The sequence below is a fragment of the Crocodylus siamensis genome, chromosome 11, assembly GCF_052110815.1.
Source record: "Crocodylus siamensis isolate JL-2025a chromosome 11, ASM5211081v1, whole genome shotgun sequence".
Taxonomy (NCBI): domain Eukaryota; kingdom Metazoa; phylum Chordata; order Crocodylia; family Crocodylidae; genus Crocodylus; species Crocodylus siamensis.
In genome coordinates, this window is record NC_143405.1 from 20,117,014 (window position 1) to 20,143,095 (window position 26,082).

The 26,082-nt window shown below is 47.4% G+C and overlaps 1 protein-coding gene across 2 annotated transcripts in view; it reads right to left on the bottom strand.

Annotated features, from left to right (window-relative positions):
- The window catches only part of LOC149855558 (cholesterol 7-desaturase nvd-like), a 48,918-nt gene extending 24,156 nt beyond the window's left edge, over positions 1 to 24,762 (bottom strand). For both annotated transcript variants that reach the window (XM_090021791.1, XM_090021790.1), the window contains exon 1: positions 24,375 to 24,762. In XM_090021791.1, coding sequence (XP_089877917.1) covers positions 24,375 to 24,690 — 316 coding nt within the window. In that variant the 5' untranslated portion in view covers positions 24,691 to 24,762. The remainder of the gene's footprint in view (positions 1 to 24,374) is intronic.
- Positions 24,763 to 26,082: the final 1,320 nt, after the last annotated feature.

Sequence of the window (26,082 nt, forward strand, 5' to 3'; positions counted from 1 at the left end):
CTGATAATGGCAAAGTTTAATTTCATAAATCATCTAATGTTGCTTAGCAGTCTATTCTAACACATGCATTTCCTCATTCTTCATACTGCAGTTTACAGTACCTTTTGGCTAATAAATAAAAGGGGATTTGACTGTAAAATAAATACAAATAGACTTTTATACTTATTATCTAATCACTTGTCTTTTAAAAGATTTTGACAACAGAAATATTTAGCTCTAGAAAATGGGTGTATTGCATGTAGTAATTAGTGCTCCACGATTAATACAAAGAAAGCAGGCATATGCTGAATGAATCATCCTTCCCTCTCCCTATCCCTTCTCCAGCTGTGCATTAAACTTAGTGAAAGGAGTAATTACATTGTATGCAGCAAAGCAGAATATGGGTGCCATGATGATGATGATACAAAGAGTAAGACAGAAACTGTACTGACTTCTGGATATGGTTCTGACAGTAAAAGCCAGCCCTGACATACAGTATGCTTTATAATCCAATACACTTCAGAGAAAAGAATAAAAATGCACTGCATATTTTTTAGTAGAGCAAAATTATTTAGGCCTAAGACCTTCAACAACATTTTAATTACGGCCTAAGTAGGTTATAAAGCTCATCTATTAGGTTAATGAGTAAAGGGGAAAAAACTGTTTTAATTTAACATTTCAGAAGTGATCTGTGGCAGACAGTAGGATTTATATGCATTTAATCTGAAATTTCTAAGGACCTGGGTTTTTAACTAGAGAAGTAACCTAAAAAATAAGAAAATGCAATTTTTCTGAAAGGGAACTTGCTGTAATATTAACTCTGCAAGTCTTACTAAATAGTTTACTAAAACTTTGCCTTGAAAATTCAGTTGCCTATGGACTAGTGTGTCAAATCTGGAGATCATATTACATCATTAGATTGTGAAGCAAAAGGATTGAGTGCTACTTTTTAATTTATGTACCAATTTCAACGTAATTAGCTCAACTACACTAAAAACTGTTTCTGCATACCATTGAACTAAGAATCAGAACATTTTGCTAAAATTTTGCTCAAAGGTCTGGGGGTACAGTCAGTTTTTTCCTCAATCCTCCCAGTCATGGATCACGGGCCCCAGAGGGAAAAGTGCATCGGTGAGGTGAACAGAAGACTCGGGCAATGGTGCCATTGTGAGGGGTTTGGCTTCTCTGACCACAGTCCACGATTCAGTGAGAGAAGGAGCAGGTTGTTGGGACGGGTTGGCCTCCACCTCACCCTGAAAGGGAAGAAGCTGACCTGCTCAACAGGGCTTTGAACTAAGATTTCTAGGGGCAGGTGGTCAATTAACAGTTCTAGCCCAGGTCATGTCAACCACAGTAGTAACATCATAGGCAGCCCCAGGGAACCCACTCTGATGACAGCCCAAGGAAAGGTCATGTCCCATTACATAAGAAAGCCTAGGCCTTCCTATGGCAGACTCAACTGCCTGTACACACAAACCAGGAGCTTGGGTAACAAGCAAGAGGAACTGGCCCTTCTCTTGTGCGATAAAGATTACAATCTCATGGGGATACCGGAGACTTGGTGGGTAGGGCTGTGCAAAGCTTCGGATCACAATTTGGATTCGGAAATGATTTGGAGGCCAAATCTACAAATCCAAATTGAATCGCTGGAAGCTTTAGGGTTTCCAAATTGATTCGGAACTTCCAAATAGATTCGGTGATTCAGCCATAGGGTATAGTGGGGAATCAATTAAATATCTATAACTTTGTTGTCTTTTGGCTGATTTGGAAGAAACTTGCAGGGATTGTAGCTTCTCCTGACAGCATGGCATATGCCTTGTTTCAGAATGATAGGTGCAGGGGTTTCTGGGAAACTGAACCTCAAACTGCTGACAAGCAAAACTCATGATATAGGTGACGCTATGTGTGTTAAGGCGCAGCAGGGTGAAAGATGCAGTCCTGCTAGCCCCTGCTGAGGCCTTGAAGCCTGTCAGCTGTCAAGGAGATTGGTGCGGGAGGTTCTGCATCCCTAGCTGCTGACAGGCAAAACTTGTGACGTGGGTTCTTGTGCAATTGACTGTCTCTGATGGGCAGAAGCAGTTCCTGGCTCTGTATTGATTCTTGCCTCTCCTTAGTCTGTGGTTTGGTAGATATTAATCTTTGCTCATTAACTCATTATCCTCACTAGCTACTGTGTTATGCAATCAATCATGATTCACTCAGTGACCAGCTCAGTACACAGTAGTTAATGAATAAGGATTAACACCTACAAAACCACAGACTTTGTGGCCTCAGCAGGGGCTAGCAGGACTGCAGCTTTCACCCTGCTGCACCTTAACGCACACAGTGTCACCCATGTCACAAGTTTTTCTTGTCCGCAGCTTGAGGTACAGTTTCCCCCAACCCCTGCACCTATCTCCTTGAAACTTGGCAGGCTTTGTGGCCTCTGCAGAGGCTAGCAGGCCTGCAGTTTTGACCCCACCGTGGCTTAACACATACACATGACATGAGTTTTGTTTTCAATAATTTGGGGTGCAGTTACCCCACAAACCCTGGCACTTATTTCCTTGCAACTTAGCAGGAGTTGTGGCCTCAGCCTCAGTTTTCACCTCCCTGTGCCTCAACACACACACACGCGCGCACACACATACACACACACACAGTGTCACCTATGGCATGAGTTTTGCTTGTCAGCAGTTTGAGGTGAAGTTTCCTAGAAACTCCTGCACCTATCTCCTTGACACTTGGCAGTCTTTGTGGCCCCACCATTCCTGCATTTCACCCCACTGTGGCTTCACACACACGAGCGCAACGTGAGTTTTGCTTTCAGGACTTTTAGATGCAATTTCCCAGAAACCTCTGCACCTATCACCTTGTAGCTTGACACATGTCATGCTCTGAACAGAGGCTACTCTCCCTGAAGTTTTCATCTGAATCATCCAAAAGACAACAAAGTTATAGATATTTCATTGATTCCCCATTATACTCCATGGCCGAATCTCCAAATCGGCTCTGAATCGGCTCCTAATCTTCTGAAGCAATTCAGCTGAATCGGATCAGAAAAAATTATTCAGATCTCTGAATCAAATCTCTGGCATCTGAATTGGCCAAATCTGAATCCGAATCAAATAGTTCTCTATTTGCACAGGCCTACTGGTGGGACTCCATCTACGACTGGTCTGTAGGTATAGAAGGCTGTACCTTGTACAGGAGAGACCATGTTGGGAAGAGGGGTGGGGGTGTAGCTGTATGTCAAGGAGCACTACACTTCCCTTCAAACTGAGTTCACTAATCAAGAAGGGAGTCTTGAGACCCTCTGGGTTAAAATATGGGGAGAGCATGGGGAAGGGGATATCATTGTAGGAGTCTATTATAGACCTCCCAACCAAGAAGAAGAACTGGATCATGAATTCAGTAGGAAACTGGCCTGGCCAAGGCCACACACTTCTGATACACAATCATCATGGGGGACTTCAACCTCCCTGACATCTTGTGGGAAGAGCACACTGCCAAATCTGACCAGTCACATAGCTTTCTCACTTGCATTGATAACTTTTACCCAGTGCAAGAGGTCTACAAGCCGACCAGGGGAAAGACACTTCTGGATCTCGTTCTGGACAAAGGGGATGATCTGGTGAGCAATCTGAGGATCAAGGAGAAGCTTGTTGACAGTAACCATGAACTGATCACTTTCTCTATCCAATGCAGGATGGGCAAATCCCTCAGTAAAACAGAAATCGTCAACTTTGGGGAGGCTGACTTCCACAAACTCAGAAGACTGATCAGTCAGGTACTAAGTGACCATGGATCCTGAGAAAGGGGAGTCCACAAGGAATGGTTATTCCTTAGGAATGCAATCCTCAAAGCGCAAGGGAAGTCCATCCCATAGGAAATGTAGTCAGTGGGCAGAGAAGCTCCCTTGGCTAAACAGGGACTTTTTTGACGTTCTGAAACTTAAAAAGAAAGCCTACACCAGCTGGAAAGTGAGAATCATCACCAAGGAGAATTACTCAACACTAGCCTGCACCTGTAGAGAGCAGTCCAGAAAAGCCAAGGCTGAAACCAAACTCAGGCTAGCCACTGGAATCAAGGATAACAAAAAGTCCTTCTTCAGATACATGGAAAGTGGGAGAAAGAACAAAGGCAACATTGAACCCCTGTGAGATCAAATGAGGCAGCTGACATCTGACATCCAAGAAAAGGCCAATCTCCTAAATGATTACTTTGCATCAGTTTTCCAGCCACCCAAGGGGATCACACTGTCAGACAGGACACAAAACATCCAGAGAGTGGGACATGGGGCCACAATTGACATAGATCAAGTGAGGGAACACCTCGAGAGGCTCGACCTACGTAAGTCCACAAGCCCGGACAGAATGCACCCAAGCATCTTGAAGGAACTGGCGGACATCATAGCACACCCGATGACAAAGATATTTGAAAATTCATGGTGCTTGGGTAAGGTACCAGAAGACTGGGAAAGAGCCAACATGGTCCCAATCTTCAAGAAAGGAAGAAAGGAAGATCCAGGGAATTACAGGCCTATCAGTCTGACGTCCATCCTGGAAAGATCTTGGAGAAAATCATCAAAGGATCCATCAGCAACAGGCTAATGGAAGGCAACCCTCTGAATGCCAGCCAACGTGGCTTTGTTACTGAAAGATCCTGCCTGACCAACCTCATCTTCTATGACCAGGTGATGCATTGCCTGGACAAGGGAGATGAGGTTGATGTCATATATCTGGATTTCAAGAAAGCCTTTGATTTGGTCTCCCATGATCTCCTCACAGTTAAGCTGGGGAACTGCAACCTTGACCATCGCATGATCCAATGGCTGGGGAACTGGCTCTGGGGTTGGACCCAAAGAGTACTAGTTGATGAGAACAAGTCAACATGGCACATAGTGACCAGTGGAGTCCCTCAGGGCTCAGTACTCGGGCCACTACTCTTCAACATCTTCATTAAAAACCTGGATTCGGGCATCAGATATGGACTGGCAAAGTTTGCAGATGGCACTAAACTGTGGGAGAAAGTGGCCACAATGGAAGACAGGCTGGGGAAACAGGCCAACTTGGACATGCTCGCAAGATGGGCAGACCAAAACCTGATGGCATTCAAAGTAGAGAAGTGCAGGGTGCTCCACCTTGGGAGAAAAAAACAGCATCATATTTATAGGCTCAACAGTGCTTTGCTCACTAGCACCACAACTGAAAGAAATTTGGGAGTCTTGACTGACCATAAGATAAACATAAGCCACCAATGCAATGCCGTGGCCAGCAGAGCAAATCAAACTCTCGCATGCATCCACCAATGTATCTCAAACAAAGTCAGGGACATCATCCTCCTGCTTTACTTGGCCTTAGTGAGGCCAGTTTTGGGCCCCCCACCTCAGGAGAAAGCTTGAGAAAGTCCAAAGGAGAGCCACCCATATGATCAAAGGCCAAGAGAACAAGCCTTACAAGGAGATGCTGAGGGACATCAGCCTGGAGAAGAGAAGGCTCAGGGGTGACCTGGTGGCAGCCTATAAGTATATAAGGGCTGTGCATCAGGATCTGGGAGAATCGTTGTTCACCAGGGCCCCCCAAGCGATAACAAGGTCTAACAGCCAAAAACTCCTGGAAGGCCGATTTAGACTGGATGTAAGGAAAAACTTCTGTGTCCAGGGTCTGGAACAGACTCCCCCCAGAGGTGGTGCAAGCACCTACTCTGGACTCATTCAGAAGGCATTTGGATGGTTATCTTGCTGGGATCATATGACCCCTGCTGACTTCCTGCCCAGGGCAGGGGGGCTGGACTCAATGATCTCACAAGGTCCCTTCCAGCCTCCAGAGTCTATGAAAATCTATGAAATCTATGAAAAACCTCTCACCTGAAAATTTCCTATCATCTCAGCAAATCAGATTGTGGATACAGGCACTCTTAATATATAATTAAAATAATTAGAAAGTCATAGTTAGACAGGAGAAGTAAAATGTAAGTCTGGTATGTAGAGGAACTATAATGTGGTTTGTATATGGCTTAAATAACAATGTATTACTTGATAAAGCTTTAGCAAAGTTTATAAGGCAGAAATAAAAAGAAAAGAAAGGGTTTCATACAATGTTACTGGGGCTCAAATGATAGCAAGGTATCCATGAGAAGGACAAGATGTGCCGTGAGCTTTGTTATGGTTCCTTAGGCTAAAAGAATGCAGATAGGGGAAGATAAGCTGCGGTAGCAAAGCATCCAAGGTCTTTGGCTAAAAGAACATCACAGCTCTGTCTTTAACAAGCAGTTTCAGTCAGCTCATTGGGGAGGATAATTGCAGCTGTGATTGCAGAACACAGGATTTGGGAGGAGGGTAATGACAAAAATGGAACCAATTCAAAGAGGCATAATTAGAGGGCTGGATGGGTCCTGCTTTAGGGAACCAAGATGCCCCTGGATGCGACAGAGAATGGGAAATGGAGTAGGCTGCTTCAGCAGCTCTACCCTGGAAAGATAAAGAAAATGTCCTAATTAAAAATGAGGGTCTGCAGGCTAGTTCTGACCATTTTTTGCAATAGTGATGTAATTGATGTAAAAGCTGATGGTGTCATTAAAAACTTAAGGGGATATGACAACGTAAGAAAGAAGGGTTCCCTGGTAAGATCACTGGATGTGGGCTGGAGCTGCCCAGCAAAAGTCTACTGTTTCCTCAGGTCTTGGACCTATTAAGAATATCTGACCAATTCTTGCAAAATTATAGTTGGTGAGCTGTGCTTGTTCCATCATTAAGCAGACTGTGTAACTGGCATTTGTTGTAGTAGTTAGGACTGTGCCTGAAGTAGCTGTCAAAACAGTTAATTTGACTTTTTATTGGGGGGGGACCCTTTTAACTTAAATCAGTGGCTTGATTTATTGAATCTCAACTGCAGGAATGCTGGATAGTTATTGACATATTCCTCATTTGCAACCCAACCTTGCACTGGCTGGTTCTGAGCGTCTGATTTACATAATCATTTTGCAGTGCTCTCAGTAGCAATCTGTGTATGAAACCCTATACATGGCTGAAAGGTAACATCAGCCAATCAGAATGCACAGATTTCCCTATTCATATTATACCCTGGAGATGAAGGCACTTTCTTGGGAGGTACGAGATATGATTTGTGACTTTTAGCTACTTGTAGAAGGTCCCACAGGGGTCTGTCCTGGGTGCAGTGCTGTTCAATGTGTTTATTAACAATTTGGATGCTGGCATAGAAAGCTTCTTAAGCAAGTTGATGGATGAAACGAGACCAGGAACGCTTGAAAACACAGAGAATGAGAGAGCAATCCAGAAGGATCTCGGCAGATTGGTAAATAGGGCTAAAGCTAACAGGATGAAGTTCAAGGTGGGCAAGTGTAAGGTGCTGCACCTTGGGAGGAATGATCAAAAACACAAATATAAAATGGAGGACACCTGGGTGGATGGCGGCACTTCGGAAAAGGACCTGGAAGTCTTGGTAGATCATAGACTCCATATGAGTCTGCAGTGTGATGAACCCGCACAAAAGGCAAATGTGGTTTTGGACTGCATCAAAGGAAGCATTAGGTGCAAGACAAGGGAGGTGATAGTGCATGTTTGCTCATCACTGGTTAGGCCTCATCTGGAGTAGGGTGTGCAGTTCTGGGCTCCACATTTAAAAAAAAGGACATGGAGAAGTTAGAGAGGGTCCAGGGGCAAGCAACATAGATGATCAAGGACTTGGAAGGCAAGTCCTGCAATCAGAGACTGGAGGAGCTAGGCATATTCAGTTGGCAGGAAAGGCACTTAGGGGACATGAGAACAGTTTTCAAATACTTGAAGGGCTGCCATAAAGAAGAGGGAAAACACCTTTTCTCTCTAACTGCAGAGAGAGGGATGCAGGCCAAGGGGCTGAAGTTGTAAAGTAAATTCAGATTGGATATCCAGAAAAAAACTTCACTGTGAGAATAGTGAAGCAGTGGAACTGTCTGTTTAGGGAAGTTGTGGACTCTCCATCGCTGGAGGTGTTCACAAAGATATTGGACAGCCGCTGGTTGGGGACAATCTAAACATAGCTATGCCTATTTTTTCCCATGCTTCTGGGCTTTACTGGTTGCTCCTGCCTCCCCTCCTCCCCACCTTTTTCTGCTATATGTGTCAGAGTTTTTAAGCCACCCCAGAAGCATTGGGATGTTGGCTGAAGCTAAGGCTGAGGACTTCAACTGGGGTGCACTGACTGTCCTGCTAGGAGTAAAGCCAGAGGTTCCTGACTAAAGGGTCTTGCCCCCCCACTCAGGGTCAGACTGATCACCATATTCAGGCTCAGGAAGACAATTTTACCCCATGGTCAGACTGGTACAGACTCTGGGGATTTTTGCCTTCCTCTGCAGCAGGGTATGTGGCCCTCTGCCTGGGACCTCTTGAGTGTGTACTGACAACATTTTATGGAAGCAGGACATTAGCTGCTGTGGTTCCCCTGCTTTACCTGTGGCAGGTTAGGGTGTTAGGTCTATGCAGTGTCAGGGTTGGAGGGTAGTCTTATGCAGAATTTAGATTATGGTTATATGGGATGCTTTGGATAGGGAGGATTCTGCCTCAGGCAGGGGGGTTAAACTAGATCATTTTTTCTTAACCCGTGATACAAGTACCCATGAGACATGGGCAGGAGGTACGTGCGTGCTGCATTTTGGTCTTTGCCTGCTCAGGCTGGAAGTTCTGGCTGCCGCACCCCCCCCCCACCGTGTCCAGTGCGCCGGGGCTTTCACCCCCCAGCATCAGTGTGCCGGGGGACAGGGAGGGAGGCCCCGCACAGGCTGCTTTGCCCCGAGCCATCGTGGAAAAAGTGGGACTCGGCTCGCGGCAGTAAAAATGGATGTGCCACAGTGGGACTTTCGGTTCCACTTTTGAGGAGTTGATCAGCAGGGGGTACGTAAGATACCAAAGATTGAGAACCGCTGAACTAGACGACCTCTGGAGGTCCCTTTCAGCTTACTTCTCTGTGACTGTATGCCACTGTTTCCTCATAAAAGGGCTATAGTGATACTTTATCTCTTTTATAACATCTTTAAAGACTGGAATATTTTTTGCTGGAAGTTTTCATGACAAAGATAATGCTCAATAACTCCTGTACCTGGAGCTGCTGACAGCATGCCAGGCATGTTCTTGGCACCAGGACAGACAGCTGCTCCGAAGGAGATGGCAACATGGTGAATATTTTGTAGTTATTAAAATAGTGTTATTAAATGTGCACAGGTTTGCCTGACTGTCATTCAATATCCACCCATCAGTGTGCGTCAGCCATCTAGCAGAGCTGCTCTCTCTTTGACCATGTCAAGACCGCAGAGGGACTTGCAGGGGCAGCCTAATCATCAGACTGCTATTAAAGAGGCATCAGCAAATGCCTTCTGGTTTAGAGAAAACCAGCAATCACTAGCTCTTAGAAAAGTTCTTACGATACGAAGTAATAGGGAACTAGAGAGAGATTTAAATTCAAAGCTCCCAGTAGCAATCCTCTATGTGAAAAGATCTAACTGACAGTTATAATAGATCACAGAACTTTGATGTCATAATGATGCAACTGGGGATTTAAGTTTTCCAATGAATGAGAATAGCTTGTGACTCCATTCCACAGCTATTTAAATGGTTTTAAGTGCTTGACAACATTCCAGCAAATAGATCACACAAAGATTTTCTTTTATTTACCCTTGGTTAGTGAATGCTTCCCCCACATCTTGTGCCTTTGGATACTGGCCTAAGTACCTTACTAAGTGATTCAGTAAGGTGTGAAAGAGGCACTGACACATTTGATCTCTGTTCATGGTTGATATTATTTGCTCCCCTCCCCCATGAATAACTGAGCAAAGCCAAAATAAATTTGCAAAATGTTTTGATGTCAGTCTATTTTTGGGGGGCTAAAAAAATTCACCCATGTCAAGTTCCAGCAACAAATAAAAAGGGCACCAACAGCAAGCTGGAATTAGAGAGCCTCACCTCCTAAACAGACACCTAACCAAGATCAGATAACGGTGCTTAAAAGAGCGATCACCACACAGTTGCCTCTAAAACAGGGGTGGACAATTTTTTGGGCCCACAGGCTACACAGAGAGCTTTGCTGAGCTGTCACAGACCAGGTCAGCACTGCAACCCCTCCCCTCCTGCGCAGCAGCTCACCAAAGCTCCCTTTGTGGGATGGGGCCATGGGTGGGCAGGTAGCAGTGTCATGGGGACCAGGGCAGAGCTGCAATCCATTGCCCACATGCCCCTGTGATGGACAAGGGTGTGTAGGGAGTGGATCATGATCCCGCCCCAGCCCTGCGCTGTCACTGCCCCAAGATCCCAGTCCCAGCCCCGCATACAGCTCCCCATCCACTTAGCCATGCACCCTGCCCACGCAGCCCCCAGCCGGTCTCCATGAAGCCTCTGGAATCGCAGATCAGTGGCAGCACAGGGCCAGGGCAGAGCCATGATGCGCTCTCTACACATCGCTGCCCACAGAACCGGGCCTTGCCTTCTGCCGGGCCCTGGCCCCAGCCCCGCACTGTCACTGCCCTACGATCCCAGAGTCACCCTGGAAACCGGCCAGGAGCCATGCAGGCAGGGCACGCAGCCAGGCAGACGTGATGGGGCTGCAGACAGGTGGGAAACTATGTCTGGGGCTGGGGCCAGTATCTTGGGGTGGTGACAGCATGGGGCCCAGCCAGAGCAAAGCCACGATCTGCTCCTGGCATGCCCCTGTCTGCAGAACCCACACTCCTCACAAGGGCATCTGGGCAGCAAATCATGGCTTTGCCTGAGGCCCCAGCCCCACACTGTCACTGCCCCAAGATCCTGGGGTCCCCTTGGCCCCACCTGCTTGTCTCGCTCCTGGATGTCAGCCCAGAGCCCCATCCCAGCCACTCAACTAAGCAACCTGCCTGCGTGGGTTCTGTCCCCAGTAGTGGGTGCAGGGCAGATGAGCTAGAGTGCCTAGGCAGCAGGGCTAGGTCTGGCAGTGGCAGCCAGAAGGAGCCATTGCCACCCGGGCTGCCATTCAGCTGCCCCAGTCCTGCTAAGTACCTGTGGGCCAGGCAAGACCAAGGGATCTACCCTTGGCTGCACAAAACCCTTCAGAGGGCCAAATCCAGCCCATTTTTTGCCCACCCCTGCTCTAGAATCTCTTTCACTCCCAAACACGCTACTGGAATCTCCCGTTATCCAAATGAGCAGTTCTCTTTGTAAGTACTTAACTTTTCCAGGCACCCACGCAACAGAGTAGGCCACCTAGGATTGATGAAACTGAGGTTGTACAAGGACAGCTTGCAGTTCTGTCAGCACATCAATGTCTCACCTTCTTTTGCAGCTGCCTGGACCGCACCCCACATCTTGTGAATATATCCACTAGGGCTGTACGAAGCTTCGCTCCCCAATTCGATTCAGCAGAGATTCGGCCTGATTTGGTGGCCAAATTACTGAATCCAAATTGAATCGGAGAATCCTTTAATTTCTCAGAATCAAATCAGAACACTCCAAATCAATTCAGAGAGATTCAGAAAGATTTGGTGATTTGGACATAGACACAGCTTTAAGTGTTTTTTCTACATACCTCACAGTAGCAGGTAGCTCCTGAATGCTGTGATGCTGGGGTGCATGGAGTGTCCAACAAGAGCATGGGGGACCCCACAGTGTGCTCAGCAGCAGACCCAGAAGTGGACCAGAAGCACTTCTGGTCCACTTCTGGGTCCACTGGAGAACACGCTGGGACCTACCCCAGCTCGGCAACTGATGCCTCCTGGGTCTGGGTGGGGGCATCCGGAGTCCCCCCATGGCCAATTGCCAAGCCGGGGGCCCTCCCAGTGCGCTCCCCGGCAGACCCGGAAGTGGACCCGGAAGTACTTCCAGTCCACTTCTGGGTTCACTGCCAAACACGTGGAGGGTCCCCCTTGCACTCTTGTGGGACGCTTCATCCGCCCCAGCATTGAAATCTTCACAAGTTGCACTGGTACCTTGAAGTATGTAGAAAAAACAGTTAAAGCTGTGTCTATGGCCAAACTCTTGATTCTCTGAACCAGCAGGGAATGTTAAGATTTGGATTCGGCTAAATCGAATCAGGGACAGTGATCCAGATCAATGAATCAAATCACTGTCCCCAATTCAGGCCGAATCCGAATCCAATAGGGCCTGTTTTGTACACCCCTAATATCCACACCAACTGGGGTCTTGCAAGGGGAGCTCAAGAGGAATATATCTGAGATGGCCAAAATGCAGTATCTTTCTCTAACATAATGAAATTCTGTCTGCCTTGAAAAGCGTGTGAGGAATGCTGCCATGCAAGCTTTCAGCTTCATGTGGAATTTCAAGTATTTAGTAATGGTCATTTCTAGATATTGATTGGAGTTGGGTTTTTGAGACAAGGAGTGGCAACAGTGTGGGAAACTCTCTTGCAGTTCTACTTTTCATTAGGAAGCACAAAGTTCACAATTTTGTGTATTAAGCCATTTGTATTAAGTAGAGGACAATCTGGTCCCTGGGCACAGAGTAGGAAGTTCATTAACATGAAGGGTAACAAGGCTCATGGAAGGAGACAAGGCTCATGGAAGACTTTGAAGTGGAGAACCAAAACCATATCAGCTCCTCTATTCAATGGACAGCCATTGTACAGGGCAGTCGGTTGCTGAGCAGATGGGCAACTGAGTTCTGCACAAGCAGGAGACAAAGTTGGTAGTTCTTCCTATTTTATTTCCACTTAGACTAGCTGAAAATGGCTTGTAGGGGAATGGACATTGTGATCTATTTATCATGACGTTGGCTGTGTGGTATAGTAGCACCTGTTGCAAAGTCTGTGACTAATACAATGTGGAAACAGAACGCCAACATGATCCACCATGACTTGGGGTTAGCCCATGCCCTGACAAGTTGTTTGCACTGTTACTGTGGTAGAGTGCAACTGGAGAGAACAAATTCCACAACAATGCAGTTAAAACAGAAACATTTGGAGTTCTCCTTTTAGATGCCTATGTCCCTAGTCTTTCGGTTTTTATTAATTTATGTTTATGTGCATCATGAAACCTGATCACTGTGGTGAATCTCAGAAATTAGGACACACCTAGTCATGCTAAACATAAGAGTTAAAATTCCACCACCCAGTATACATGTACAGCCACAAATCTTCGATTATGGGATCAATTTGGTCCACAGTGTTGAGAGCCAGTGCATTTCAAGAAATAATTATGCAGCCATCATAATTAGCAAATACAATTTCAGGTTCACACACCATCTTTTTCCAATTCATGCCTAATCAGTTACTATTGTTGTGGTGTTTAAGCAGCACACCTTGATACCGTTTCAATTAGGTTTCTCAACATAACAAGAGAAACAGAAAGGAATGGATAAGCAGAAGAGGAATTCCCAAGATGGTCCATACAGTAACTCATGAGCCACTAGGAAGCAAAAAAAGGATGTAATCACAAACAAACCACACTACTTCGGGGTGAAGTAAGCCTACCCATAACTCACAATCATACAGGACAGTCATGTCTACTCTGTTCTAGTGAATAAGGTGATTGAAATGTCTAAAGTAGAAAGAAACAACAGGGATTAGAACAATGTGATACAACAGGATTAAAACCGATGCAACACAGCTAGATGACACACTAAAGGGAAAGCAAAGCAAGTGATTTTCAGTTTCCTATAGCAATGTATGGTGAAACAAAGCAACAAGACTGTAAAAGCTAGCAAGCTTACATGAAACCATTGGGCCTTTGTACACAGCAAAAAGTGTGGTGTTTTTTGTGCTGTAACTGCGTGACTGTTTGCACAAGTGGGATTTCCGCATGCTTTAAAAGTCTTTCTGGTGCATTAAAATAAAACTTCTCAGACATGGTTTAGTTTGGCTCACCACGAATTTAAGTGTTGTGTCCATGGATTCATTGTGTGCAAACACAGAGAGGTGCTCAAAGACATGTAATGACCCTCTTTGCCCATCAGATGACTGCAACTTTTTTGTAGTTCACCCCTTCGAATTGCTTTTGCTTTTGAATTCCTTCTGCTCTTATTTTTTTCTTGTGAGGTCTGCCAGCTTCCCTGCTTCTACAGCTGCTTGGCAGGGCACGGGTGGGGGGTCCCAGGCTGGGGTGCAGCGCTAAACCATCCCACTCTCTCTTCTGCAGCACCAGCTGGGTACCAGGCTTAATTTGTTTGAAAACCTAGTGCATACAAACACTGATACAATGTTCCAAGGCTTAATTTGTTTGAAAATCTAGTGCATGCAAACGCTGACATGACACTCCAAAATAAACAAGTTTAAATTTTATAAACCTATTTAATTTAATGCGGATTAAAACCTTTGGTGTTTGCAAGTGCCCATTAGCATCACTGGCCTTACATGCCATCTGTCTAGAACACTGCCTATAGATAATGATATGTATGAATAGGGACTGGATCCATGGATGTGCTCAACAGGGAGTGTGACTAAACTGCAACACCAGCATGTATGTTCTAGCAACTTCCAAAATTCTGTACAGGGAGGGATTGGGAAGCAAGAGTTATTCTGAGACTCAAGGGGTTGAGGGGCCTTCTGCAGTAAACCCCCAGAACCAAGCTCTGCCAGACAGATGCAGCTCAGTAATGGTAGTATGAATCCACACTGCTTTACAGAACTCCATAAGAACAAAGATGTTGCATCACTCTGTGAGAAGAGCTGTCATAGTCTGGGATTTGTTTGGCCTGTTAGGCAGAGTAAGTGGGGAGTCATGGTCCAGTCTTCTGCCCTTCCTCCCTTTCCCCCTGTTCAGAGAACTCAGGACTATTGTCCATAAAGAGTCCTGGAATTCCTCTGCATAACTACCTAACCTAGAGAAATCAGTTTTTTCTGCTTTTCCTGACCAGCCTTTTTAGCTCTGTGACTTGCCTGAGGTACTAGCAAAAAAAAAAAACAGGTAAAAGGTGGTTTCACCTCTGGACAACTTTTACAGGGAGTGGCATCTACACAACAAGTTAGAGGATTTCCTCACTGCATATAATTGTGAAAGAGTAAGCTTTTCATTCTAACACAAGTTAATACTGTACTATATGTTACTCTGAAGACACCATATTTCTATTCACTGAGATCAAATTTGTGCTTTGTCTGTGAGCAGCACATAACAACTGTTTTTAAAGTACCAGTAATTTGCAACGTTTGTGTTTCTGGTCCAGGTTCCATTCTTCTCAGGGAAGAGGTAGCTTTCCCTAAGACTTGCCCCACAAGCTTGTGTAACAAAGCAGGTTTCCTGGAAACAGTTTCTCTTGATGTTAAGTTGTGAAAGCTTTTAGTCACATGGGTGAGACTTTTTAGTGATAAGAAATCCAGTGTTTATATCCTTTGAATTCAGTGTTCTCATTTCTGTTCCTTAGGGCAGGATCCGTTTCAAATAACTCTTTGCTAAACCATGCCATCCAGAATAGAGTCTCCAAGCTAGTGAATGTGTGAAGACTAAACCTTATCCAGTCAATAGATCTGGTACCAACACAACTTTATCAAGTTAAGACAGTTTCATTTAACATCTTTAAGGCAAAGGACTGTGAATGGCAGGAAACTAGCTGCAATTGAAAACAGCCAAAAGCTAGGAGCAGTAATAATCAAGCCAGGTCAGTGGCACACCTGTAGTGCACTAATGTTTTAAAGTGACTGTAGTTTCTGATATATGACATGACAGAGCTTGTTCAGTAGGCCTTTGCAGGATAGGTGCACACAGAGATGAGTCTCATATCTTAATAATAATGCACTTGGAAAGGTTTTCAAATCCCATCCCTGATCACTAGCTCCATTTTATACTATTGAGGTTCCAGCAAGGCACTTATTTCAAAGTTCATTCACTGCTAAACAAGTCACTTAGGCTTAGATCCACAAAGGCACCTACGATCAATTAAAAATTCAGTCACTGCCTGAGAGCTGCACAAATGTTAATTGGCTTAGTGAAGCAGTCACATGTTAAGGCAAAAAACCTGCTCTGACTGCCCCTCACCTGCACAGCTGTGACTTACCACTAGAAGCCTGGTGAGCAGGGGCAGGATTAGGAGCTAGGAGACAGGCTCACTGCTGCTGCTGGGCACAGCAAGTGCTGCAGCCCCGGAGCACCTGGCAGCCCCAGCGCCTCCTGTCACGACTCAGACCAGCTCTGCTCCCAGCTCTGCTCCAGCAGGGAGCAGAGCAAGCCAGTCAAAGCGGGGAGGGTGGCACCAACGAGTTGCAGGGGGTACTGCCTCAACTTGGTCCACCTTGCTTTGCTCCCAACAGGTACAGAGCCAGTTGGAGAAGCAGTGGAGAAGTGGTGCTCCCCTGCTCGCTCCTCCCACCCCCCACTCTGAGCAGAGCCAGCCAGAGCAGTACCAGGAGGCACCGTGGTGCCAGACACTCTGGGGATGTGGTGGTCGCATTGCTGGATGTGCCCCAGTGGGGGGCAAGGTGCTGTGCCCAGCCCCACAGTGCCCTTTTGTCTCCCCTCACCATGACCCAGGAGGGCTCACTGCCCCCTGGGATGCTGTAGGACTTCACCTTGGGTGGAAAAGCTGTGGAAATTGGCGTAAATTAATGGAACAGGAACAAAATTAGGCAGATTGCAGATAATGCTGCCTTGGAATGGTGTAACTTTTAGATGAACAATGAGTGCTTTAAGTCACTTAAAGGGTATTAATGTGCAGCCAGTCCAGGGGTTAAGAGCTCCAGAAGCTGCCTAAAGTTACTGTGTAACAAGGCCTTTAAAAATGTGGAGCTGAGAAACAGTGTTTAAGTAAATGCTGATCCTCCTCTTAGTTCTCTCTCCTCAAATTTTAACTCTTCAGAAGTCACAGAGACCAAAGATATCCCATTCTCAGTTTGACAGATTCTGTAGAGCTGTAAGAACTAATTGGCTGAAGTCAGTATGGTCTCTTTGTACTGCTTCTTGAGATAAGCAACTACTAGTCAATATAAAGTTGGCTAAACAGAAAAGAAACCAATGGCAAGTACTTATTCGAGGAACAGAAGGGGAAACCATCTTAAAAATTGGTATGTAAATTGTATTTGTTGAATACCAGCTACAAGCGACAGCAAATTAAAAATTCCATAAACCACACTTAAACAATTTTGGTATTTACACTTGCCCAGGTACACATTCAGAGATGCAAACCTGCCTAGCCAGTGCACAACCTGTTGCATACACTCAATTAGTACAAAGGATCTTGTGTATCCACGATGAACATGGCACAAGATTGCAAAGTGTGCAGAAGTGCCAGAAACAGCACTTATGCAGCTGGATAAGGTTGTAGTGAACTACAAGAATGCAAGCTTTGCACCACATGCAGTAGACTTGGATGATTTCAGGCAATTATGTCTGCAACATGTAAACTACAAGTAAAGAAAGAGGTTGAGGTGGGGGGGAGGGCAGGGGAGGAGAAAGAAAGGACAAAGCCATGTATGGTCCATACATGGCATTTATGGATTTTAATGGCATGGCTGCTTGCATGAAAACACCTATTTTACAGGAAAAATACCAGAGAAGATGGTCCATGGTGGAAGGCAAAAGTAGGCACCCAAAATAGTCAAGAGGCAGACAGAGAGCTCCCCAAATGTATCGTTCTTATGTCCCACATATTGACATGCAAAATGGGGATTCTGTTACTCTACGTGCCAGTTAAATCCACTGATAAACTACATCTCAGCAAAAAAGATTTAGTCAAGTCTTTACAACCAACAGGAAATAAAAGCATCCTGGAACACGCTACCTAGCAGTTATAGAGCAGAGGTAAAGACACCTCAGCATTGTATTTCACTTACAAATGTGTCTTACCTCAGGGGGGTCTGGCTTGGGGCAGATCTAAACCAGGGGGCTCTGAAATCCAGCCTGCAAAGAGCAAGCAACAGCTGTGGTACAGCCAGTGGTGCAAGCCATGAGGTAACACAGCTGCACGATGAATGGCTGGCTGTGTCCACCCAGCCCTCAGTCACCTCCCAGCCACTGACAGCCGTGTCCAACGGGGTCCTGGAGCCCTGGACTGTGTGGCAGGCTATTGCCTCTCCACTTACCATGCTCCCAAATACCATGCTGACCAGTAGGCCAGTAGGCTGGATGGAGTGGCTCTGGAGGCTGGATTCAGCTGAGGAGCTGCATGTTGGACCTTCCCATCTTACCTGATCAACCTGATAGTTAGTGCCAGCAAGTCCAAATGGCTAACATCATTAGAACATTAAAAAGGGTTAAATCAGGCAACTATAAGAAGGTTTAGGTCCTCTGAACCTTTGTGAGAAAGTTGTATATAGCAAAATACATACCTCTAAACTCATAACCCTGAAAGGAAGAAAAGATCTGATTTTAAAATCAACTCATGGCAGATATTACACAGTTTTAAAAGAATTCAGATCAAAATATTGTAATCCCTGAGGTATTTTTTAACTATTTGTTTTGTTCTCACTCAACTTTATCCACAAAGAAAGATGGATTTGCAGTATGCCCCCTTTTATTTTAAGGCAAGTTTTTCCTTTTTTAAATCTCTTGCAGTTTTTCCTACCTCCTCCCTCTTCTCTTACCTTTGATCTAGAAGGGAACAACCACAGTCCATCTTCTATTGCCAACTTTCTTGTTAAACAGAAGAGGGCAATAAACTTTGGATGACAAAACACACCACAAAAAAACCCAATTATACCAACTTGGTTTCTTGTTAAACAGAAGAGGGCAATAAACTTTGGATGACAAAACACACACATAAAAAAACCCAATTATACCAACTTGGTTTCCTCCCCCTGGGTTGCGAGGAATCTATTAAATCAGCTTAATGCACAGGAAGTGTTTGGAATCAATTCTAGCCAGCAGTAAGTGGAAACTAAACCAAAACAAAATTTACCCCTGAATGAAATGGAGTTAAGTTACTGGTTTAGCTTCCACTTACCGTGGGAAACAGCATACATATAAAAACAGCTGCAACAGATCAGCAGGACATGGGCTTACAATGGGGAAGGCCCCATGTTCCCTCATGTTTAAGGCAGGCATGTCATCATAGTTTAGTCTGTCCATACCCTCTTTCAGTCATCAGACACTGGATCTGAGATGCCAGCACTGCAGAGGTGGGAAGCAGCACTGTCAGACGCAATGAAACAGGTACAGGCAACAGACGAACTGCCATAGAATTCATCCTTGAAATCCTACAAACTAAGATACACCTTAGCAACAAATAAATTGTTTGCCTACGTGCAAAGGGAAAGCTCTGAACAGCTCACACTAGAGCAGCTCCAGAAAAAAAAAAGATTTATTTAGTCCATAATGTACTTTCAGAAGAATGCTGGAGACAAAGAGCAAAAGTTAGAAGTAACAGACTGATGGCCACAAATAAATACGGAAACAATTTATTAATCTGTGTAGTCCTACCAACACCAAACCCTTAGCAAAAAGCTGGGTTGTATGCTCTGCTAGAAGCTGATTTTGTGGGGCCACCCCCACATAAGTTGGAGGTTTCTATTTTCTTACTTGCCAGAAACTGATAGAAAGAGTTGTGAAAGGAAACACCAGGGATGTGAGTAGATAATGGATGATCTGTGGCCTGATGGTTACAGCAGGTATATGTAGCTGTAGCTCTGCATGCCAAGAGGAAATATATGCCGAGAGGAATTAAGTGCCAAAAATGTGATGTAGCCAACTAAAAAGGGACATCTTTGATGGCCAGGGAAGAATAGCTTGGCACCCTATGTAAAAAATGAGTGTGTTGTGGTTGTACATTTCATAAAGAAAACATTTCTGTTTTATTTATATAAATCACAAAAGCACCAAGCACTCTTGTAACAATGCCAGAAGGCTCCTGTTATTTTGAGGAGGAAAGAGCAGTAGAAGGGGTCAATTTCAAAGGAAATAGGCAGCCAGCAGAAAGCATAGGCTAGGAGGGCATACTGCAGAATGGAGTACCTTGCAGTCCAGCAGGGTTGAGTCAAGATACTCTTACAGCATCTAGGCGGCAGCAGCAAGCTACCAGGGGGTGAAGCCAGCAAGCCTAATCAGAAAGCACCTGTGGGCAGCTGAGGAGGCCACCTGACCTGAAAGGGACAGAGCCTGGGGAGACAGGAGGCCAGGGCTGAGCCAGGGCAGGCAATCTGGCCCTGCAGGCTGTAGAGAAACGAGCTCTTAAGCTGAGAGGCTGCAGAGGACTGCTGGGAGATGTTGCAAGCTGACAGGAGCCCTGCAAGCAAGGTTTGGGTGGCCTGAGGGGTATATGACCAGGGTGGGACAGTTTGTGTTGCAGCCAGTGGGCTTTTGATTTTGTTTAAGCTGATGGACCAGATGGGACTAGAAAGCGGAGATGTGGAGGTCCCAGGGTGCCAGGCAGGCACATGAGGCTGTACCATCCTGGAGCAGGGTGCAAGCTGCATTACAGCTTAGAGGGCAAGACTCGGGGCCAAGGGCCAGCCAGTAGAGAAAGCTACAGATAGGCAGGGTTAAGGGACCAGCACCTGTGAAAAGCAAAGCAAGATTGAGTTTATCGCCCAGGGAGGGGCAGACCTGGGGGCCGGAGATACCAAAGCTGACAGGGCTAGACAGGGGTGGAGTCCAAGAAGCCAGCCGCAGTACAGTGGGTCTAAGCCAGGGGTGGGCAAAATGGTGGATCTGGCCAGACTCCATTTCCCAGCAGCCCCTGCCTATGTTGCTGTGGCTGGTTTCCACGGGGACCCTAGCAGCAGCAGGGCCACAATGGGGTGGGGCCAGGGTTTCCATGGTGATTGGGCTCAGCAGTGCTGGCAAGGTGCACACCCAGCCAGAGGGTTGCTTCAGGGTTGGAGCTAGGATCCCGTCACAGTGACTGTGGTTTGGAGCTGGGGCAGAGCCATAATCTGCTGCCTGCATGCCCCTACCTGGGGTATGAGGGTAGCAGATCACAGTTTTTGCCCCAGCTCTGGACCACAGTCACTGCCACAAGATCCCAGCCCCAGAGCAGCTCCCTGCCCAGTCGCACATCCTGCCAGCACTGCTTGGGCCAGTCACCATGGAAACCCTGGTCTGGCATTGTCACAGCCCCATCACTGCTAGGGTCTTTGATGGAAACTGGCCACAGTGCTGCTGGGAAATGGAGTCCAGGAGTGGAGGTCTGAAGTAGTCTGGTGGTTTTGGCTAAGTGCCTATTACAGTAATGACTGAAAACACCTGCAAGGTGTCGGCATGGCTGTAGGGGAGGTACAGCAATTGTAATTAGCCCTTGAAGTTAAATTGGCCCTCCTGACCTGTACAGTGAGGATTAAATGAATCCAAGAGGATCCGATAAGATCTTCTGGCAGGAGTTCACCGTGAAGTTTGCTCTAGGGCCCTGGGGCAGCCTCTCTTTCCAAACTTTACATCAAAGCATGGCAGGCGAGGGTAGAGCATGGGTACCTAGAGCCAGAGCAGACAGCAACTGCCAGGGAGTGCCACAGCCGCCCCGGGGCACCTATCCCATTACAACTCTGATAAAAATATTAGTATTTTTAGCAACAAAAAGATTGGTGGTATTATAAGTTTGGAAACGAGCCTGGTTATGAAAAGAAAGAAATGTGCTGTTTACAAGCATTACATTGCCTTACTCCTATAGATACCTACAAATCAAATTTTTGTCCCCTCTTTCCTCTCTCTTCTCAAGACAAAGGCTAAAAAACATAACACATACACAGTGTAATGGATCAGCAATTGCCACTTTATCACCATGATTCTGAAATCAGGAAGTGCCATTACTATGTGAACACACAAAACAGTAATACAATCTTATTGTTACATAACCTATATTGCTTTAGTGTTGTGTTTAAGCCATAGTAGAAGCTTGATTCAGTTAGGATTCATCCTCCTTGCATTATTTATAAGCTTTGGAAAGCCATTTTACTCAAGTGCTGGGCATGTGTACAAACAGTGTTTGGTACTTGCATGGCTTGAATACCTCTTACCTAACCCAGGGGGAGGGAAAACAAATATTTAAATTTTATTGAACAATGCCTTTAGGGTAGGTATCAGGAATTCAATATGATCATCAAACTTTGGTCTGGTTAATGTTTTCCTGGTTATCCAGTCTACTTTGGGTAAAAAGAGTCCATTATGGAAAACCGGTACAGGCATAATCACAATCCGGTCAACTTGGTTACATGCCTGTGGGATAAAACAATGGGTGAGGCATTTGTGGGGGATGGCGAGGCAGATCCTTATCCATACTTATGCCAAGTTGTGAACCAAACTCAAAGCATGTTTAACTCATGCTTAAGTGGTACCAAGATGAGGACATTCCCTAGAGCTGGGCATTAAAACATAAGAGAAAGACAGGGTTTGTAGAAAGTCCTACCGATGCCCACTAAGCACATAATTTATACCTAGGCTTGAGACAACATGTCCTTCAGCTTGCCAACCTTCTGGAATGTTTTGTTCAAAATGATCTAAGAAACTGGTGTGCAAGATTTTGATGAATATGGGGAATATTTTTAAATCAGCAAATCTATTGTAAACAAGTGAGCTAGTGCTAGTGACAAGTTAAATAGGTTTGCAAGGCTTGCTCCACTGAAATTGTTGGAGCCATGATGCACCCCTTCTTTAGGCTAATAAGAATTGCTACGTTGCCAAACCTTCAGTCCTTGATTTGTATAGGGCCAGGGTTACAGGGATGCATGGCAGCCTGTGTGCACGGCGCACGGCACACTGAGGAGGGTACAGGCAATGCCGTGACAAACAGGACAGAAAAGCAGAGCAGTAGCTTGAGTAGGGGCACAGGGCAGGGAACAGGAAACAGAGCAGCTGATCAAATATAGGTAGGGACCTACCAAAATTGCAGCTGAAGTGGGCTACTGCACACCACCCCACTGCTGATTGATGGAGGGGACCTGCCACTCACTGCTCCTCACTCGCTCCTGATCAGGTTGGAGGCAAAAACTGTGGTTTTAAATATGGCATCATTTTTGCCTAATGCCGTGGATTGGCTATGGGGTCCTAGTGGCCCTGCTGCTTGCTGCTGCCTGGCAGGAAGGCAAAAGGGGTGCCATTTTTAAAACCATAGCTTTCACTTCTCTGGGCAGCAGTGAGTAGGGGGTGGGAGGTGTGTAGGGAAACCTGCAAAATTAAAGGAGCCACCATGCACTCCACTTCAACCACAAATTCAGTAAACCCTAGATATAGGTATCTATACCCTAGATATAGGGTATGAACAACAATCAGATCATGGCAAACTAGAAGACTGCAGGGACCTACCATGAAGCTGTTCCACAGTAACTCTGCCCACTCTTACTTCACAGTAATTAGAAGCTAAACCTGAGCATCTTAACCCAAATAAAACAGGGCTAAGGTGCCCTAGTTTAGCTTCCACTGACCAGTTCAGGGCAACCTACAACCCAGAGTAGTAGCACAGTCCTGCAGGTAGAACTTGAGAAAAGTGCAGGAAGTACTGTCTCTTGCCCACTAGAACAACATAGGAATTGCCATTTACTGGGTCAGACCATGGGTCCATCTTCCCCAATATCCTGTGCCACTCAGGGGCAGAGAGTGGATGCTGAAGGGGAAACTGAACTGGGAATGACCAAGGCGGTTTCCACTGCTCCTCTCTCACTTGCAGCCTCCAGCATTTAAGGTCTAGGAAATTCTAATTCAGAAGATGTGCCCCTCACTCCCGTGCTCAACAGCTACTGATGGTCAGAGCTGGCCTTAGGGATAGGTGACACGAGCAACTGCCCAACGCGCCATGGTCAGGGGGATGCCAAACACTGCACTGCCCTGCCCTACCCCAGCTGATCCTTGCCCCAGGCAGGAGGAGTGGTGCCCAGCCCAGCCACTGCTTCCTGTCCCCATGGCGTCCCCTCATGCACCTCAGGCTCAGCCATGCAGGGCAGTGCCCCTGCCCATTGCCCCAAGATCCGCAGGGGGCAAACTGAGCCAGCCCCGCCACCTCCTGGCTGACTCCCAACTTTGCGCTCCTCCTGGAAGGGACCTTGTGAGATCTTCGAGTCCAGCACCCCACCGTAGGCAGGAAGTCAGCTGGGGACAAGTGCTCCCAGCAAGAAAACTATCCAGACGTTTTCTGAGCGAGTCCAGAGCGGGTGCTTGCACCACGGCTGGGGGGAGTCTCTTCCACACCCGGGACGCTCCCACCGTAAAGAACTTTTTTCTCGTGTCTACTCTAAAATCCCTCCTGGAGTTTCCGGCTGTTAGACCTGGTTATCCCTTGGACAGCCTTTCCCCTCCCAGCCTCTGGCTCGGCCCCGCTCCGCTCCGCTCCGCACGCCTCTCCCGGCGCCCCGGGACACGGGCCGGCGTGCCGCAGCGCCCGCCAGGGCAGCAACGGCAGAGGCAGGCGCGAGGGGGAGCCGGGCCGGGCCGGGGTCCTGCGCCGCGCCGCCCCCCGCAGCAGCGCTTCCCCGGGCCGCTCCTCCGCGGCGTCCGAGCCCCCGGTGAGCCGGGGCCGGGGCAGGTCTCCGCAAGGTGCGGCGGGCCCGAGGCGAAGGGGCGGCGGCGCGGTCTCGCGGCGGCGGCCGGGCACTCACCCAGCGCGGCCAGGCTGCGCGCGGCGCCCGGCGGCAGGTCGCGGGAGGCGAGGAGCCGGTACCAGCCGTTGGGGAAGGGCGGCGGCAGGTCGCCGGTCCTGCGGCCCCGGCGGGCGGGCGGGCGCGGGCTCGCGCCGGGCTCGGGCACGCAGCCCACGGCCGCGCCGCGCCGCAGCGCCAGGGGCCCCGAGCAGCGCCGCAGCGCCAGCGCGGCCGCCAGCGCCAGCACCAGCGCCAGCGGCAGCGGGGCCCCGGGCTCCGCCGCCGCCAGCACCGCCGCCGCCGCCAGCACCGCCAGCGCCAGCGCCAGCGCCATCCCGCCGCCGCGCGCCCGCCGCACCCCGCTCTTATAGCCGCCGCCGGGGGCGGGCGCGGCCCGGCGCCGGGATGTCCCCGAGCCGCCCCGCGCCGGCAGCAGCCGCCGGCTCCGCCGCTGCTCGGCTCCCAGGCGAGGGGTGGGCTCTTCCTTAAAGCGGGGGCGGAGTGCAGGTGTCCCGAGCGGCACGGCCGGCTCTGCCCCCAGACGGGTGGGTTTCATTGTGCCGCTCCCGCTCTCGCCTTCCACAGACCCCCGGGACTCCCTCCCAGCCCCCCAGAGCCTGGCTTATTCTCCTCTAGGCCCAGACAGCTACACCCCCAACCACTGTAGCATTAACCTGCGGACAACACTCGCCCAGTGCAATGAAACCAAAGGCCTGCGGCCTTGTTGCCAGACCCACAGTGCCATCTGCACCAGGGTGAAAAGGGCATGCAGGCATCTAGCTGAAGAAACCATTTACAGCAACTACTTTACATCAACAGATGCATACAGAGCCCCCCACCCCGAAGCGTTCCCTACAAGAACGTGCCGGCTAGAACTCAGCCCACCTCGCTTCCCTCACACCCATTGCCTCCCTCACTATGTGGGTGTGTAACATCCAACAAGCTTGGGCTTTCACCATAAAAGAAATAAACTACACCCAAGCTCATGTGAGCTCCATCCCATCTTTCTGCACTTTCAAACAAACGTTTTCACACAAGTTTCATTTCACTTCTCTCTTTCCTTTCTGCCCAATCTCCCACACACACTCTCATTTTATGCATGAATCCATTCCCTTAACCAGCTGCATTTTTCATCTTAGATGCCCTTGGCAGAAGTTTCATTTTGCAACTTTAACATTGCAACTTTGCTGAAACGGGACCTCTGGACACTGTCCAAGCAAGTCTTTAGTTCTGGACTAATGGGAGGTTAGTGCTCCTGGAGATTGTACACCCTAAGTTTTCCCCCACCCATCCCGTCTTTCCTCAGATTCTGTATTTCCAATTCTTCTTCATTGTCTCTTAGAATACAAGTGCCTCAAGACATATTTCTAGTGGGCCAGATTTGCATTAGGTTACTGGTAATGTAGACAAGTAAGCAAGGTGTCTAAAAAAATGCTGAACACGAGTGCGTGCTGTACTACCAGTAGACAGCCAATGTCACAGAAGGTGAAATTACTTTAGAGAACCTCCATCAGCTGACTTAAAGGAAACATCCTCTAATGGAGCAAAAGGAGCCCTGTAAGAGTGATGTTGTAGCCACTGTTGTCCAGAAGTGTCAGGCAAGGATTTTTTAGGGCGATATATTTTATTGGATGAACTATGTAGTTAGGATAAAGTTAGACAAGCTTTTGAATGCAAGACATTCTTCCTCAGGTCTTTCAGGGTTGATGGTATTTCTCTGTATACA